This window comes from Stegodyphus dumicola, chromosome 4, assembly GCF_044657685.1.
Source record: "Stegodyphus dumicola isolate Sdum_Otavi_A_Nest chromosome 4, ASM4465768v1".
NCBI lineage: Eukaryota > Metazoa > Arthropoda > Arachnida > Araneae > Eresidae > Stegodyphus > Stegodyphus dumicola.
Genome location: NC_140771.1, coordinates 193898082 through 193914359, shown reverse-complemented (window position 1 = coordinate 193914359; position 16278 = coordinate 193898082). Strand labels below are relative to the sequence as shown.

The 16278-nt window shown below is 33.3% G+C and overlaps 1 protein-coding gene across 5 annotated transcripts in view; it reads right to left on the bottom strand.

Moving 5' to 3' along the window:
- The window catches only part of nwk (FCH and double SH3 domains nervous wreck), a 152620-nt gene that overhangs the window by 55407 nt on the left and 80935 nt on the right, over positions 1-16278 (bottom strand). For all 5 annotated transcript variants that reach the window (XM_085815891.1, XM_085815893.1, XM_085815892.1 and 2 more), the window contains 2 exons: positions 6521-6604; positions 2488-2659 (listed from right to left, as the gene is read on the bottom strand). In XM_085815891.1, coding sequence (XP_085672017.1) covers positions 2488-2659; positions 6521-6604 — 256 coding nt within the window. The remainder of the gene's footprint in view (positions 1-2487; positions 2660-6520; positions 6605-16278) is intronic.

The following is a 16278-nucleotide window of genomic DNA, read 5'->3' as shown; positions in this document are numbered from 1 at the left end:
AGAAGTAAAACATTCAAATATTATGTTTTCATCGTTCTTCCAGACATTCTCCAAAAAGTAAGAAATTCATTGCAAACTTTCTGTAAAATACATCCATTACGTATTGATACCATGGAGACATTTTTCCTTTTGTCACATATTTCTCGAATCTTCTCAAATCGAATCTTCTAGAAAACTTGCCTTCAAATCCTTCTAAACTTTCCAAGCTGCAATGTCTAAAATCCTAAAGAAAAATTATCCCTACCAATTCTGTTAACAGCAAAAAGCCACAAATATTTTGGGAAAAAAGGGAGGGAAAAAGTGTAAAATTAATTTTATAGAGAAAACTGAAGCATATTCTGAGAATTTTGAATATTCTGAGATAATTACAAGGGAAAAACTCTTATTACGAAAAAATTAAAATAAAGGCATTTTTAATTAATTACATAGCTAATTTTGCTTTTGCTAAGAGCTTTTTGTGCTTTATAGCATTATGCCTTATTTATTTTTCAGATTAAAAATATTGTATAACAAGTTGTCAAAATGAAACTTTATAATATGACAGCGAAAAATAAAAATGTTTTACGTTAATGTTATTTTTTAAATATAATTTCAATAATTACCAGTATTTTAATGAAATTTATTTAATTTTAATGAAATTAATTTTACGATGTTTTAAAAAAAATCGAAAAATTCTCAGATTTCGGAATTAAAAATTTTCTATAGAAACTGATCTTAAAATCGCCAAATTTAGGACCGTTTAATAAAAGAATTTGCATCCCCAAAAGTGAAAAGCTGTTTAAGAGCTCTTTATTAGAAAAAATTAATTTTGAAATGCTTATGTTTCACTTCTTGCTTAGAAAATCTAGTATCCCATCATTAATATTAGAAATAGAAACAAATTATAAGACATGAGCCCATTCAAAAGATAACCATATATATATCAGTGGATTACTGAAAATATTCCTCCAAAATGCTAATTCACACTCAAAATGGCAGTCGTAAAAACAGATAGAAATTTCAGATGATTAAAATTAAGGACCTTCTGCCGATTTTGGCCAAAATTAAGGACTTTTAAGGGCCAAAAACCGATTCCAAAAAATCTAAGGACTTTTAAGGTCCATACGAATCCTGAGTGAACTCTGCAAAGCTCACTGGAATAAAATAGAGGCTGAATCTACATTGAAGAAGATAACATGGAAATTCATTTCTCCATCAGCTCCTTTGGGTCAATGGTGAAAGCAATTGATCGGCATGGTCAAACAGATTTTGTGCAGAGTATTAGGTCAAGCTTTCCTTCATTATAAAGAACCGAATACAGTGTTGTGGAATACTGAAAGTCTAATATTCATGACCTTTGACATACTTGCCTGAAGATGTTAATGCCTTAATTGCTCTTTCTCCTTTGATTTTCTGATAGGAGAAAAAAGGATGTGGAGCACCAGATACTGATAGCATTTGATGCTTCTTATATGCATAAAAGACTATATTTGCACAGGATACGTGGAAATCTACGAAAAAGATTTCGACTATCTTGGACATATAAAACACAAATTTTTCTTAAAAGGTTTACAAACCAATTTTTGTTGAAAATATAGTACTCATCAGTTCTGATAACCTGAAGTGTCATTGTAAAATTAAAAACAAAATCTGGCCTCATCATAAAACCTGTATAACATGTTTATCCTTTAGAATGTTCAGATGATCCTGAAGGTCTTGTTTTGAGATGGACTAAAATTGATGACTCCAAAGGCTATGCTCCCCTAGAAGGACAATCAGAATCCTCACCTCAAGTCACACAGTCACTAAGTGGATGAAATGTGAAACCTGTACAAAGACTTCAATTGTGATATGTGCGACAGTAGGTTGAGTTCCTCCAGAACTCAAGGTGGGAGGAAGCTGTTGCTAAGTCAGCTTCTTGGCAGTTTCCATTCCTTACGAGCTGAAGACAAACAAACTAGAAAGACAGTAGAGGCAATAACCAACAAAAGCAGAAATGAGCACTTCTTACTGTATTTTGTGCATTCAATCCATAATGAACCTGTACGCAATAAGAATCAAGACTCAGTGCTGCAAGAAACAAGTGTATGAAATCCATTCCAATTTCGGTGTTCATAACTCTCTGAAGCACTTGGAATATTTCAGCAAGTTAACAAACAAATTTTATTTTAGTTCCTTTTTTACTGATTTGAAAGCAGTAAATATTTTTTATAAGAAATGAAAAAGCAAAGAATGTGCTTTGGCATCATCCACTGCACATATTTTTTTAATTAATAACCCATTGTCAAATATTACCAGAAAACATGATCTATAAACAAGTTTAAATAATCCAGTTATACAGAACGTTTATGAAAAAAGGGATGCATAGATTAAGCATATGATAAGAAAGGAGAAAAAACATACAACTTTCTTATCAATGCATAATTCACTCTTTTTGAAGGATATATCACAAAAAAGAGTTAAAATAAATAAACATTTACTATAATAACAGAATGTAAAAAATATTACCTGCTGCAGGTGAAATTTCAGCACTCGGCTCTTGTTCTTCATTTGGCATAGTATAATCAACAGATGAGAATGATGTTAAAGGTGGTCGTGACGATGGCTCATTGGAAACAGGTTCAATAATCTCTACGTAATTTTGAGGTATATAACCTTCCTCTCCTCGGTAATTTCTAGCCTAATATGATACGAAATACGAACATTTTAATTAAAATTTTTATTTTAAAGTAATACAATAAGATATCTGCTGCTACTGGCAACAACAACAATAGTGTTCATATAATTGAGATGTTTAAACAATAATGCACTTACTAAAGCTTTCTATAGATAACAAAAAATGTCAAAAGATATAAAATAATAAATTATAAAACACAAAGTTTTTGTCCATAAATACTGTATACTAAAAACCAGATTACAGAGATATGCAATTATTCAAGCAAGTTATACAGATGTGATTACATACTGTTGGATGTATATTTAATATTTGCATTTTTTTTTTTTTTTTTTTTTTTTTTTTGTATGTTTTATTTTCTCACTGTTTAATTTTATGTTGTGATTTACAATAATCTTGTGACTGGCAACATGCTTTATTTTACTATTAAGTTTGTGTGAATGGCAACAGTTGTTCATGTTTATGTTTCAGTAGAATACCATTCTTAGCTGCACTGCACTGCAGGCAATTTTTCTCTTAAATATTTCATGTTTTATAATATCAATAAAGTTTTTATACAAAGCTGATGCTTTTTAGTTCAAGGCAACTACATACTATGTATAAAAAAATATATGCAAAATTTTCAGTACTGCTAACAATGATCCTTTTGATAAACATTCTTTGCTATCTTTGCAAAATGAAAAATACAATTTACGAAACTTAGTGATTTAAAAGCTTTACAAACAATAACAACTGAGCAAAATTTTAAAAAATAAACATGAATCTTTCTTTTACAAAAGAAGTATTATGTAAGGAAAGTCAGATACATCAAAAACTTCCTTTTTATAAAAGTATTATTTGCTGTAACCGATAACATTCATGGCAATGTTCAATGCAATAAACGAAGTAGATGAAATCTACCTCGCAACAGCACTTCTTTTTATTGACATTATTAATTCTTTTAATGAATTTTTAGGAACAACTATATTAAACAAAAAATAATTAATGGAATATTGGAACATCATAAAAAATTATGCATATAACAATTTCACAGATTTTTTTTTTTTTTTTTTTTACTTATTTTGTTAAATAGTAGCTTTTTATAGTTATGAGAGAACTGATGGCAATATACGCTCAGTTCCAAAAGTTAAGCATGAAGAAGTAAAATGCAAAAAAATCAACAAATACTGCTTTGATTGACATAACATTCGGCAGGAAAGTAGCATATCTATTTATGCATAAAACAAAACCAATAATTATATACAGAAATGAAAACAATATTAAATTTTTGTAAGTTATCAGATAATGACATACTGGAGATTTAAACAGAATTATGTATAAAGTGAAAATAAACAGCATAAAATGAAAAAAGAAAAAAAAAAAAAGTACATTAATACAGTATGTGATCCCTCCCCTCATCTGTACACAAAGTTTACATTTTGTGACCATGCTTTCAATTAGGTGGTCAACTACTGCAGAATTAAGCAATTGCCATTCTTTTTGCAGAGCAGTTTCCAGCTCAATAAGAGTGGCTGGAGGTGGGAAACGTGAAGATACATGTTCCCAGCAGCACTGTAATCATGCCCTTCTTACACGTGTGGAGGTCACTCTGTGATTCCGCTTGGCTACGATAGCAATATATATCAAACTTCTGTGGCGGTTGTAACCCTTGGGCAACCAGCTACGGGTCTTCGGACAACTGTCTGTGTGGTTTGAAATTGTTTCCATAAACGTGAAATTACAGAATGATGAACGGAGAAGAAAAGAGCAACATCTGTGATCGACTGTCCTGCTTCAATGCACCCCACAGCACACCAGCACTCAGACTCTTCCATCCATATTCTGGAAGTCATAGAAACATTTATGTCTTGAAAATAAATTGTACAAAAGTTTTAAACACCTTCTATCAGCACTTACAATCAACTTCTGTAACCCTTCATAAAGCTGGCTTCTTACAAGACTGTCTTTTTTGCATATTTTGTGACATGAAAGTGCGATTGGCTGTTACCTAACATATTTGCATACTTCCGTCTATCTCTGCAGCGAATTGCATCCTCTTCAATTCTGATTGGCTTCCAGAAATTAGCATTTTTCTCTCCGTGCTTAACTTACTTTTGGAAATAAGTGCATATAGTTAATACATTTATATTTCACAGATAGGCACAAATAAAAAATCTATTCAACAAATATTTTTGAACTGTTCAATGTGATTTAATATGCATGAAATAAGATAAAGCATGTCTAGGAAAACAAAATCAGTTCGAGGCTAGATGAATGAAAGAAATCAGATGAACAAAGCCTCTCTATTTTGAAAGTACATCTCTTGATATATTATTCCCTACTCATGGATTGATATATTTCTTGCACCAGAGAATATTTATGTACTCTCATCATATGCTTCAGGTGCCATTTTATCAAAAACTGCAGCTAATGTTTGCTGAAGTTCTAAAGTGTTAGCTAGGAAATGCCCGTCAGAAAACTCATTTAATTTTGAAAAGATAATAATAATACATACATTGCCATCTATAAAACCATGCGTCATCATCTATGAGCATTAATTTATACCTATTTTATCAACTATCGAAAAATATGTGCCAGATAAATGCAATACATACTTACCAAGGGGAAAAACAGATGTTTTGTCTTTTTTTGATATGTTATGCAAACCCAGTTTATAAACAGGGATAAAACCCAGTTTGCCCATTGAATGCCTGAGAGCATATGACAATCCATGGAATGATATCTTGTGCAAAGACCAATGTGCTTTAAAAGAGACATGGTCCACACCCCTTAGAGTTTATGTGCCTTCAATGCAAAAAGAGCTGACCAACAAATTTCTGAAAACAAATCACTTAACCCATAAATTCTGAACCGACGATTTCTGCGAATCGCCTGATCCATGATGAGCAAGATCATCAGTTGACACTGGCTTCCTTCCCTGGCCGCCTGCATCATGAACATCTGTGCGTCCAGCTTCAAAGTCCTTGCACCATTTCCACACTTTGCTGTCACTCATGAACGTTTCTCTGTACACTTTACTCATTCGTCTATGAATTTTAGCTGCATTGCTTCCTTCACCATGCAGAAATCAAATGACAGAACGCAATTCACACTTGGCAGGAAAGTCTATTTTTTGAAGCATGTTTATGTCCTCCCTATGTACTCAGAAATAACAACTGTGAATTGACACGTTCCCCAGGCCAACTAGAGATGCTGCGGAAGACGTCTGCACACAGACCTAGTGGATTTACCCTGAAGCTTTCCTTTAGTGACCAATCGAACCTTGGAAAAAAAAAAAAAGCCCTCATACATATTCTGAAATACTGAAGAAACTGAGAACAGGCAATCAAAAAAAGCAGATGAGGGCTTGTGTCTAACAAAGAAACTTCATGACAATCACTGGCTTCAGCATCCACAGAATAACCTGACTTTTGGTAGAAAGTTTACTAGCATCCAGCTTAAAGCCTCAACTTCAGTGACTACAACATTTCCATACAGAAGTTTGAGGTATACAGGTAGATATATTTTTCTGAGAAAAGAGCTCTAGAAAACAGACTGCATTTCCCAAAGATCTGGCAGCGGAAACATACGAGAAAAACTTTGTTTCCAGATCCTTACGTTACAATATATGTCTATATGCCCATAGAATAGATGTCCACTCCATGTAGTTTAAAAAGTTTTGTTCGTTCAATTTAACTTCTGTTCCAGTTACTTCTTTCTAGATGTGTCTAGAGCTGTGTTGCTTAAAATAATTTAATTTCGAATTTCTCCCATTTGTGTACAAATGCCAAAAACACATTTATCACCTATTCAAAAGCATGCATGTGTGTGATAAAATAATTTCAGAAGCTCATGAAGAGATAAATACAAAATTAGAATAATATTTACCATAACCCAACCATCTCCATCACCTTCACCAATCAGCTCCAGCTCTTCTTGCTCAACAAAACTTAGTTCATCACTATTTGCAGCCTACAAAAGTAATACGCCAGTTTAAATTAAATGCCATAATTACAAAGATTAAATTTTTTTAAATGTTAAAATGTTTAAGTTCTTCCAATTTTACAGATTTTGACTAGTATCAGACTGATATATACAGAGCTTCTAAAGCAGTGTTATGCCCAAGTTAAAAAAAAGAAATTGTAAAGAATATTACAAAGTTAACATTACAGACACTATACTGGCAATGAAGAAATAAATCTATACTTTACAAAACATTTAAGTACAGATTTACTAGGAAATCAATAACTTCGTATGATGAATCTACTTAGCAAAGTTGAGATCAAACTTTTTAATTAAATTAATTAACAATTTAATTTTGATAAATACTCTTAATTTAGTTAATTAAACTTTAAATTTGTATCAAAACTTTCAATGTTTTTAGACATAAGTTAGGGATAACACTGCAGCTTAGTACATATTAACAAATATACAAGTTATATTCTTTTGATTAGACATCACATTGACAGAAAAATTATAGCCAGAGAGAAAGGTGCCAGGGCAGCTCTGATTTTGCTAGCACACTACAGAGCTAATGTGTGCCTATACCAGATTTTTGCACAAATACTAAATGAGACAACTACAGCAAATTTTCTGACATCACATAAATAATTATATAACTCTAATAGTAGTAACAAGAATTTGCTACATTACACTAAATGCTGTCACTTAAAACAGTTATACAAAATAAAATTATGTATAGTATAATATTAACATATTTTTCAAATTTTTCTCATCAATAATTTAATTTCTCATTATTTTCCACTTCCATCTGCAGGAACACAGGTGCTATATAATTTTGTCCTGTTTACGTTAAATACTCCGTATTATAACATGACATAATTACATACCAGTCCATGAAATTTCAATATCACCATTTTAGTACTGAATGCTTATTCAGAATGGATTTCTGACAGTCTGGAAATTTATTGAAGGAATAAAAAATTCAATGACGACTTTGAATTTGCATAGAGAATACAACCATTGAAAATACTGAAAAATATATTAAGCAAAAATATATGAAATTCTAAAAATTGTAACAGATTTCCAGGACTAGCAGTAGCTACACAATAAAGGAACACATGTGAGGAACTGCAAAGAATTTTCTCATGAACACGAGTACCTGTTAAGAATTGTACTTTGCAAAACATTTAACTGATTATAAAAACTGATTTCTCCCCCCACTACACACACACAGTGTAATTTAATGGAATTATTTTCTTTTATATTGCATGTAATTACTTTACTCTATCACTTGTTGTAATAATAGTCCAATTTGAAAACAACTTTCAAACAGCTTTTGCTTAAAACATATAGATATGCTTTTAAAATAGACTAAATGTTAGCTACAAAAGAAACTATTTAATTGGCAAGATGGCAGGGTCAGAACGTCCCTTTTTCATTTACAGATAGTATTCACTCCAATTATCCAGATTTTAGCTACTTAAATCACTTGTGCTTTATCTACACTGTATAAAATGAAACTTATTTTAATTGTTTATTTACCAATTAAATTTGAATTTAAAAACATTAATGTAATGTCATTCAAATACTTTACACAAACAGAAAAAATTAGCTTAATTTTAGCTGAATTTCATTGCTTCACAAAAAGTTAAAATTTTCTTCACTTAATTTTAACACAGTGAAACCAGAAAACAAAATTATTTCCCAAGTTTTAAGGTTTAGAAAACATTTAGTAAAATACTTCCATATTGAAGACACAATCATTTATTAGCAAAAATCTGCATGATCAATTATTTGGCTCTGTAGGCACCTTTTCTCTCGGCATACAGTGGCGTAGCGAGGGGAGGGCAAGGGGGTGCATAATGCCCCGGGCGCCCCTGGTCTCCGAACAAGATTTTCCGGAAAATTTCAGTTTTTATTTTGATCGATTTCTGGAAAATATATTTTAAATTAATAACTATTGTAATATAATTAATTATTTTCTTGATTTGTCTGATAAAATGTGTAATAAAATGTTTGCAGTACATCAACCAAAACGTTCTTTCTTTCTGACCACTATATTTCTCCAAATTAGAGATATATTTGTATTTTTTTAAACGAAATGCACGTATATCTCCCGCTTTTTATTTTAAAAAGGTAACACGACCTTGTCCCGAATTTCTCAAACATATCCAGTTTCCAAAATCCGATTCCATAATCTGGAAATGACATTTTAGGAAAATCCTAACGCTTCCGCTACAATGAATTGCGTTTGACTCTCCTGTAAACGACTGATGGCCTTCCTGGCTACCGATTCAACTAAGCCATCTTGCTGAGACATCGTATATTTACTGCTACGAAGCATTCAACGCATGTCAATTGTTTTTAATCTCCTATTACAAAAGGAATACTGCAGGTCACTCCTTACTCCTTATCTAAAACGCATAGTTTTCGACGTCACGGACTAAATTTGCATATTCCCAAACTTTGTAAATGTTATAATTTTCCTTTATAATCTCTTCTATTTCCTTTTGTTCAAAAAGGTTATTGATTATATGGTTATTTCATACCGAACGCACAATATCCCCTAATTGTTTTGAGCAGTGAATGTGACTGCATGATGTCACTCCGCAGTAGAAAAGAAACGGAACCTAAAACTCCACTACAGATCTATAGAGAAAATGTTTTTCCAAACCTAAGAGTCTAATTTCAAATACTACTTACTATTTCATTATCAAATGCTAACTACGAACGCTCGTTCAGCAAATTAAAATAAATTTTCATATATTTACAATCAACGATGGGACAAGATCCCCTAAGTCATCTAGCACTTTTAAGTGTGGAAAGAGAAAAATTTGAAAGGATCGACTTTGATGAAGTAAATGATAAATTTGCTTCATCCAAGGTAAGAAAAATATATACATAGTAATTAATTGTATTTCATGTGTTATATTATTATTAATAAATATAAGTGCCCGATCAAGTCGAGATGCACGTGATTGAAGCAAGACGAGGGCAGATTAAAAAAAAAATTTAAGTTGGCTGGTGGTGTGTCTGACAATTTTTTATCTTTGGCACTCCAAGCACAAATGTATCCACTTGGCTATGTCCTTTTGCATGCTAGGCCATGCGAAACATTGCTGTATCAGATTCCTCGAAGCCTTGATGCCAGGATGTGACAGACGATGTAATTGACTAAAAATGGCATGGGGAAACCCGGAAGGAACATAAGGTCGAAATCTTAAATCCTGAACATCACAATAAAGTGATTTTCCAGATGACAGCTGCTGAGGCTGCAAGTTGAGATTGATGGAAGATTTGCTTTTCAAGAGGGTTTGTAGTTCTGAATCCTGGTGTTGTTCGGCCGCAAGGGTTTATTGGCGAAGGAACAGCTAGTTCTTCAATACGACAAGGTGTCTGCTACAATATTCTGCCAAACATCAATATAACAGGATATCTACTGAAAATTTCCCTATGAAGTCTAGGTGTCTCATTTGACAAGGAGAAGCTTTATCCGAACGCTCTTGAAAAGCATAGGTTAAGGGTTTGTGATCTGTGAAGATCATGAAAACGCGTCCCTATAGCATATGTCGAAAATATTTAACAGCTTCATAAATTCCTAATAATTCGTGATCGTAAGTGCTGTACCTGGTTTCAGGGTTCATAGCCACATTTTAGTTAAAAAAATGAGCAACTATAAGCACTTTTCAAGCACATTTTAAGAAAAAAAATAAGCACCTGTCTAATTACATTATACACAACTGCATAACCTTAAAAATTAGACTTGTAATTTAAAATATGAGAAATGCAGTATTTATTAAGAGAGAATAAGCATTACCATTAAGAATAACCAGGGAAAAAAATTATTTTTTTAAATTTTAAATTTTAAATAACAGTTCAATTTACAGAACTAGTTTATAATGAGAGGAAAAAAAAACTTAGCAGAACTGAACTATATTAAAAGATTTAATGATTAAATTTCAGTTCAAAATAGAGAAAATAAATAATAATAAGGCATATTTATTGTATTTGCTTGGAACCTAATAATAAATACAATTTATGTTTCCACTCATATTGACATTTAAATAATTTAAATCTAAATTCTGAACATTTTCTAAATTTTCATTCTATATCAGTTTTTCCTTTACAGATATTGCAAGCAAAGTAATTTAAGTAAAAAAGAGGAACATTTATGAAATCAGAAGATAGAAATTTGCTTCAGGCAGTCATCCTTTAACAGTAAAAGCTTAACTAACCCGCATACTTGGAAATTGGCAAATATTCGGACAATCGAGCGTAACTTGAAAAAGAAAAACGGCCGGGGGGGGTAGACTGTAGCCGCTCTTTAAATATTTCTACTAAATAAATGCTTTTGACATTTCAATATGCGCATCATATAAAAAAAAACCAATGGAACTGAAAAATATTCTGCTTAGCAAGCACAGTAAAACTCTTTTAAGTGTTTATAAACAAATCTCGGACAGAACATCAAAATTACTTATCTCAACAAAATATCGCAAAATTTATTGCACAGTACGTGCGCTGTAATTCTTCCCTACGTGATATTACACAATCGGAATCAACAGCTGTCAGTATTGGGAGAATAAAGAACTAAATAATTGGGGTGTTTTTCATTCTAATTTTCAACAGACGGTGTTAAATTTCCGGAATAGAATCATTCTTCGCTTGGGTTGATAGACCGCAGAACTTTTAGTTTTATTCAATCCAGATTGGAAAGTGACAAAAAAAAACACGCCTTCACTGCGTGTATTTGCGCTGGAATGGCCAGCTTGTGAATTTTATCAGCGATTTCGGGAAAATTTTTAAGTGGCTCACTATTGGTCGCTAAAATGGTTTGCATGTTAGATGGGAGTCTATTCATCCATAATATTTTAAGAATGTTATCCATTAGGTTACCGGCGGCTAAGTCTGACTTTTTAGACAGCAATTGAGAAGGCCTCATATCACCCAACTGTAAATCGTGCAAAAACTGCTTGATTTTAACTGTGCCGGATTCTTCGTAAACAGAAATTAATTTTTTTTAAGATTTATATTTGTCCATCGCCAGTGGATTCAAAATTATTTCACGAGCTGATTACAGTACCTCTGATTCTAAGGTCCTAATACCATTATGTTTCAGCTATGCGGGACTTAACGTCGAAAGGGACAATTCTCAGAACCCGCAAAATTCCAGGAAATACACGTAGCTAGATTACCATTCTCACATACTACAAAGACTTTGAATGCCAAACAGTAATCGATTATCGCTCAAATTGGGATCACGTGATCCTTCAGAAGCAGAACTTTCGTCTGATTGGTTGTCTGTACCCGGGACTGAGGTCCAGCCGAGACATTTTCAGTGAGGTTTGAAAAAATCCTGCGTAGCCGCAACAGTTTTCCGTAGCTAGGCGGGACTTCGCTTCCAGCGGGGATCTTTTTTCTAGAAATCCTCCCATTTTAACCAGTGCTACCAGAATCTCGTTTCTCAGAAAAGTCCCGTCTAGCAGGGACTGTAGTCACATGTGATAACCTCTTAACGCGGCAATCGCTGTGTAAAATTCAGTTTCGTCGGCAGTAATGTGACTCAAAGCGCATCCAATTGAATGAACCATAACGATGGATCTCGGTGACAAAAGGATGGTGGCTTAACTGCCACTCACGCCAGTTGTGAAGCAGCATCGTTGTCAACCATTTTAGATCAATCAAATGTGCACAATAGTAATATGTATAGAATATGCACAATAATAATATGTATAGATAAATAATCAATATGTAAATAGTGACACAGTTTCTTGGTACTTGAAATCAATGAAACTGCCGACTCAAATGCAGCAGACAATACATATATCCGCTGAAATTATGACAAACATATATGTTGACTTACTGGAATGTGGCACAATGCTTGAAATAACAGGTGAAATGTCTTACTTGCATCTCATCACATTGGATAACTTACTGCTGCTCAGAATTTTGACATATAAACTCCATATTCGTGCAACATTGAAGGTTGCTATTCGTAATAAATACGGGTCACCAATTATGGAAATGCATTTTTTGAGACAAATCATTAAATAATTATAACAATTGAATAGAATAAATATTATTTTGTTTTTGGTTGCTATGGGTTACCAGACTGGCAGAGTTGAGTTGTAGTAAGCAAGTTGCCACATATCTCTTTATCTATAATGTATATTAAACTTTTAATTGTTTAAAAACTGTACTTTTTAAAAACATTTATATAAATATATAAAATAAATAATACCTTTTTAACTAATTTTAGATCATCATATGTCTGATTTTTCCGCCAGTACAGATGCATTTCCGAATCCAAGCCTAGTGTAGTTAGGTAGTGACTATTCTTAATATATTTTTAGTATTTTATGGCAGATTCCATATTTTATTATTATTTGCATTATTTTCTTATTACGAATATATTCTATATATTATATTACTGAAAGTGTTTTTGCAGGGGGGGGACACAAAAGTAATTTGCCCCGGGCACCAGCTATGCTTGCTATGCCACTGTTGGTATACATCTCAGACTAAAACATTCTGCATGGAAACAGCATTGACTTTAGACCTATTGAATAATTTCGCACCCTGACACCAACCTGGCAAATTATTATTTTTTCCTTTCATCACTACATGTCTATCAATACACGGCAGCTTGAGAAATGACTCACACAGTACACACAGTCTATACAATTTTTCTCTTAATGTTAGTAATTGAATACCACAGCACATGGTAACCTTTTACATTGACATCATGCTTGGCGATCATTACACACTTCAGCTAACTGAACTGTGAAGTGTTGTGTTAACAAGGAGAAATTTAACAGAAATTTCTTTCCAAATGAAAAACAAAAAAAGATTTTGTAAATGATATTCAAAGGTCAAAAGCTTACGTTTAGTGATGTTTGAACTGAGAATAACTGATTTGTTATTCAGATAAGCCCAGAAATGGCATCTAAGCAAGTATGGTGGCACCAGGCAGTAGAATTTAAGACAGGCAAAAATTTTAGAATTTAGAGAAGCATCAGGCATCAAAATTAAGGGATGGCAAAATGTTCAGAATTTAGGGAAGGCACTGGGATAACCCACAGCAGTCACTCATATGGTAGCCTCTGGAACCAAGGAACTTTATTCTGGAACCACCACCTTATGGATGTGAACCAAGGAACTCATTCCGCAACAACCATCCCGCGGACAGGCACCAAGGAACTTTATTCAGGAACAGCCATCCCGCAAATCGGAACCAAGGCACTTTATTCACCGGACTACATGCATCCTTCTGAAGGGGCTGGAAACCGCTCACTCAAGTGCCAGGAAAGCAGGAACTAGAAGGGGTTGAGCCAGAGCGACGCGAGATACTTATAACAGAAGTAGGAATGACGTCATCTCACGGCAACTAATCAGCTATCGGCACGAATCGGCTTTTCAGATGACGTAACATCACGTTTCGTTTTTGCATCTCAATTAGGTTGAAACAGTCTGTTCTTAATGCAAACAGTGGCAGCAAGAAAAAGAAGTAGAAGTAACTACTATATTACATTAAAATAAGAACTAAACTAAATAAACATTTCAAGGAGGAGAGATGATGCAGCAAAAGGTTTACAATAAGCTATATTTTCCAACAAATGCCCCCCACATCATCATCTCCGACCTGAAATAAAAACCGAATGCCAGTATCTTTACAAAATTCAAAACAAGAATAAATAAATATCACAATTTCATTCAGAAATTTTTAAGAAAATTTTCCTTTGGGAACATCTTATCCCATTATTCAAAAATTTACCATAGCAAGAAAGTTCAACATGTTACAAAACAATACAAAGACATATGTATGATCGTACACCCAATACATTTACCCAGGGCCCTGGTCACTCATACAACATTCTACGCTATACAGTTTTACATTTACCTAATATCCATCATAATATGACTTATAACATATTAGTTTCAAATAAACAAAACTCTTAAATTAAATACACACAAAAACAAATTTCATAAGAAAATCGTTCCACAAAATCTTATCAGGTTATGCTTAGTCAGTGGTTTTGTCATGGGATCAGCCAGATTATCTTTACTTGGAACATATTTTAAATCAAAAATTTCCCTGTTCAATAGATCACGAATGAAAAATAGTTTCACATCTATATGTTTTGTCCTTGAGTTTTCAATGGGTGATTTTGTAAAACATATAGCAGCCATGTTATCAGCAAAAAATATTGGCCTCGAAACATAGTTACTTGCAATCTTAAACTGAATGCATTCATCCAAAATATTTCTAAACCAAACTAATTCTTTTGCTGATTCAGTCATGGAGATAAATTCAGCCTCCATAGTAGATAAACTCACTCCCCTTTCTTTAAATGTACGCCTAGATACAGGTGATTCTCCCAACAAAGCTATTTGTCCACCAATAGACACCATATCATCCCTGCTTGAAGCAAAATCCGAATCTGAATATATATTTTAGCTTCAGTTCCTTGCATACCAGTTTAAGTTTGTGCTGTCTGGTATTGGAAACGTATCCTAAAAGTTTAAGGAATCCTTCCCAGTGAAACTTACCAGGATTGCTTTGGAACTGAGAAAATATATTAACAGCATAAGCTATATCCGGACGAGTACGATTGCAAAGAAACGAGAGACATCCCAAAACATTTTTATAAGGATAATTCATCATTTCAGTCGTTTCTTCTTGTGTACTGGGACTTTGAGACTTTGAGTATTTCACACCTTTAACTATTGGAAGGGAAGTAATTTGTATTTTAAAAGACTTGAATCGATCAACTATGTCTTCTATATATAATTGCTGATGAATTAAAACACTATTGTTCTCATATTCAAATTCCACACCCAGAAGCTTTCTTGTTTTACCCAAAATTTTCAAATCGAAATGTAAACTCAGGACTTTTAATATTCTTTTAGCCTGAACTTCACTTTTTCCAAACACAACTATATCATCAACATAAACCAACAGAATGACAAAATCTTTAAAACGATAGACACAACTGCACCACTCAAACTTGATAAACCCTAGGTTACATAGTGTTCTATCCAACTCGTAGTACCATAATCGCCCACTCTGATGCAAACCATACAAGGCTCTATCTAAACGACACACAAAAGTTTCTTTATCTCGCTCTACAAAACCCTGAGGTTGGGACATATAAATTTCCTCTGATAAAGGAGCGTAGAGATAGGCACTTTTTACGTCGCATTGTATATTTGCCCATCCAAGGTGTGCAACTATAAGGGAGAAAAAGAGCCTTATTACTGAAAAGTTGACTACAGGAGAGTAGGTTTCATCATAGGTATCATATTTAATTTGCCGATAACCCTGAGCCACTAAACGAGCTTTAAAACGAACAATGTTTCCAAATTCGTCACGTTTAATGTTGAAAATCCACCTGCAACCCAGTGGAGTCTTGTCTTTAGGAAGTGGAACAAGATGCCATACCTTATGCTTTCGCATGTTGGCCATTTCCTCTTCCATTGCCTCTATCCATTTAAGCTTTTCTGTGGATTTCATTGCCTGGTTATAAGTGTTTGGAATTGAAACCTCTAGTCAGCTATCTCGGGTATATGACGTTGAAGGAGTACCAGTTGGGTCGATTTCACCACTATAAGTGTTGCTTCCCTTGAAATCAAACAAGGTAGGATCATACCAAATATTATGTTCAGTGCAATACCTTTCTATA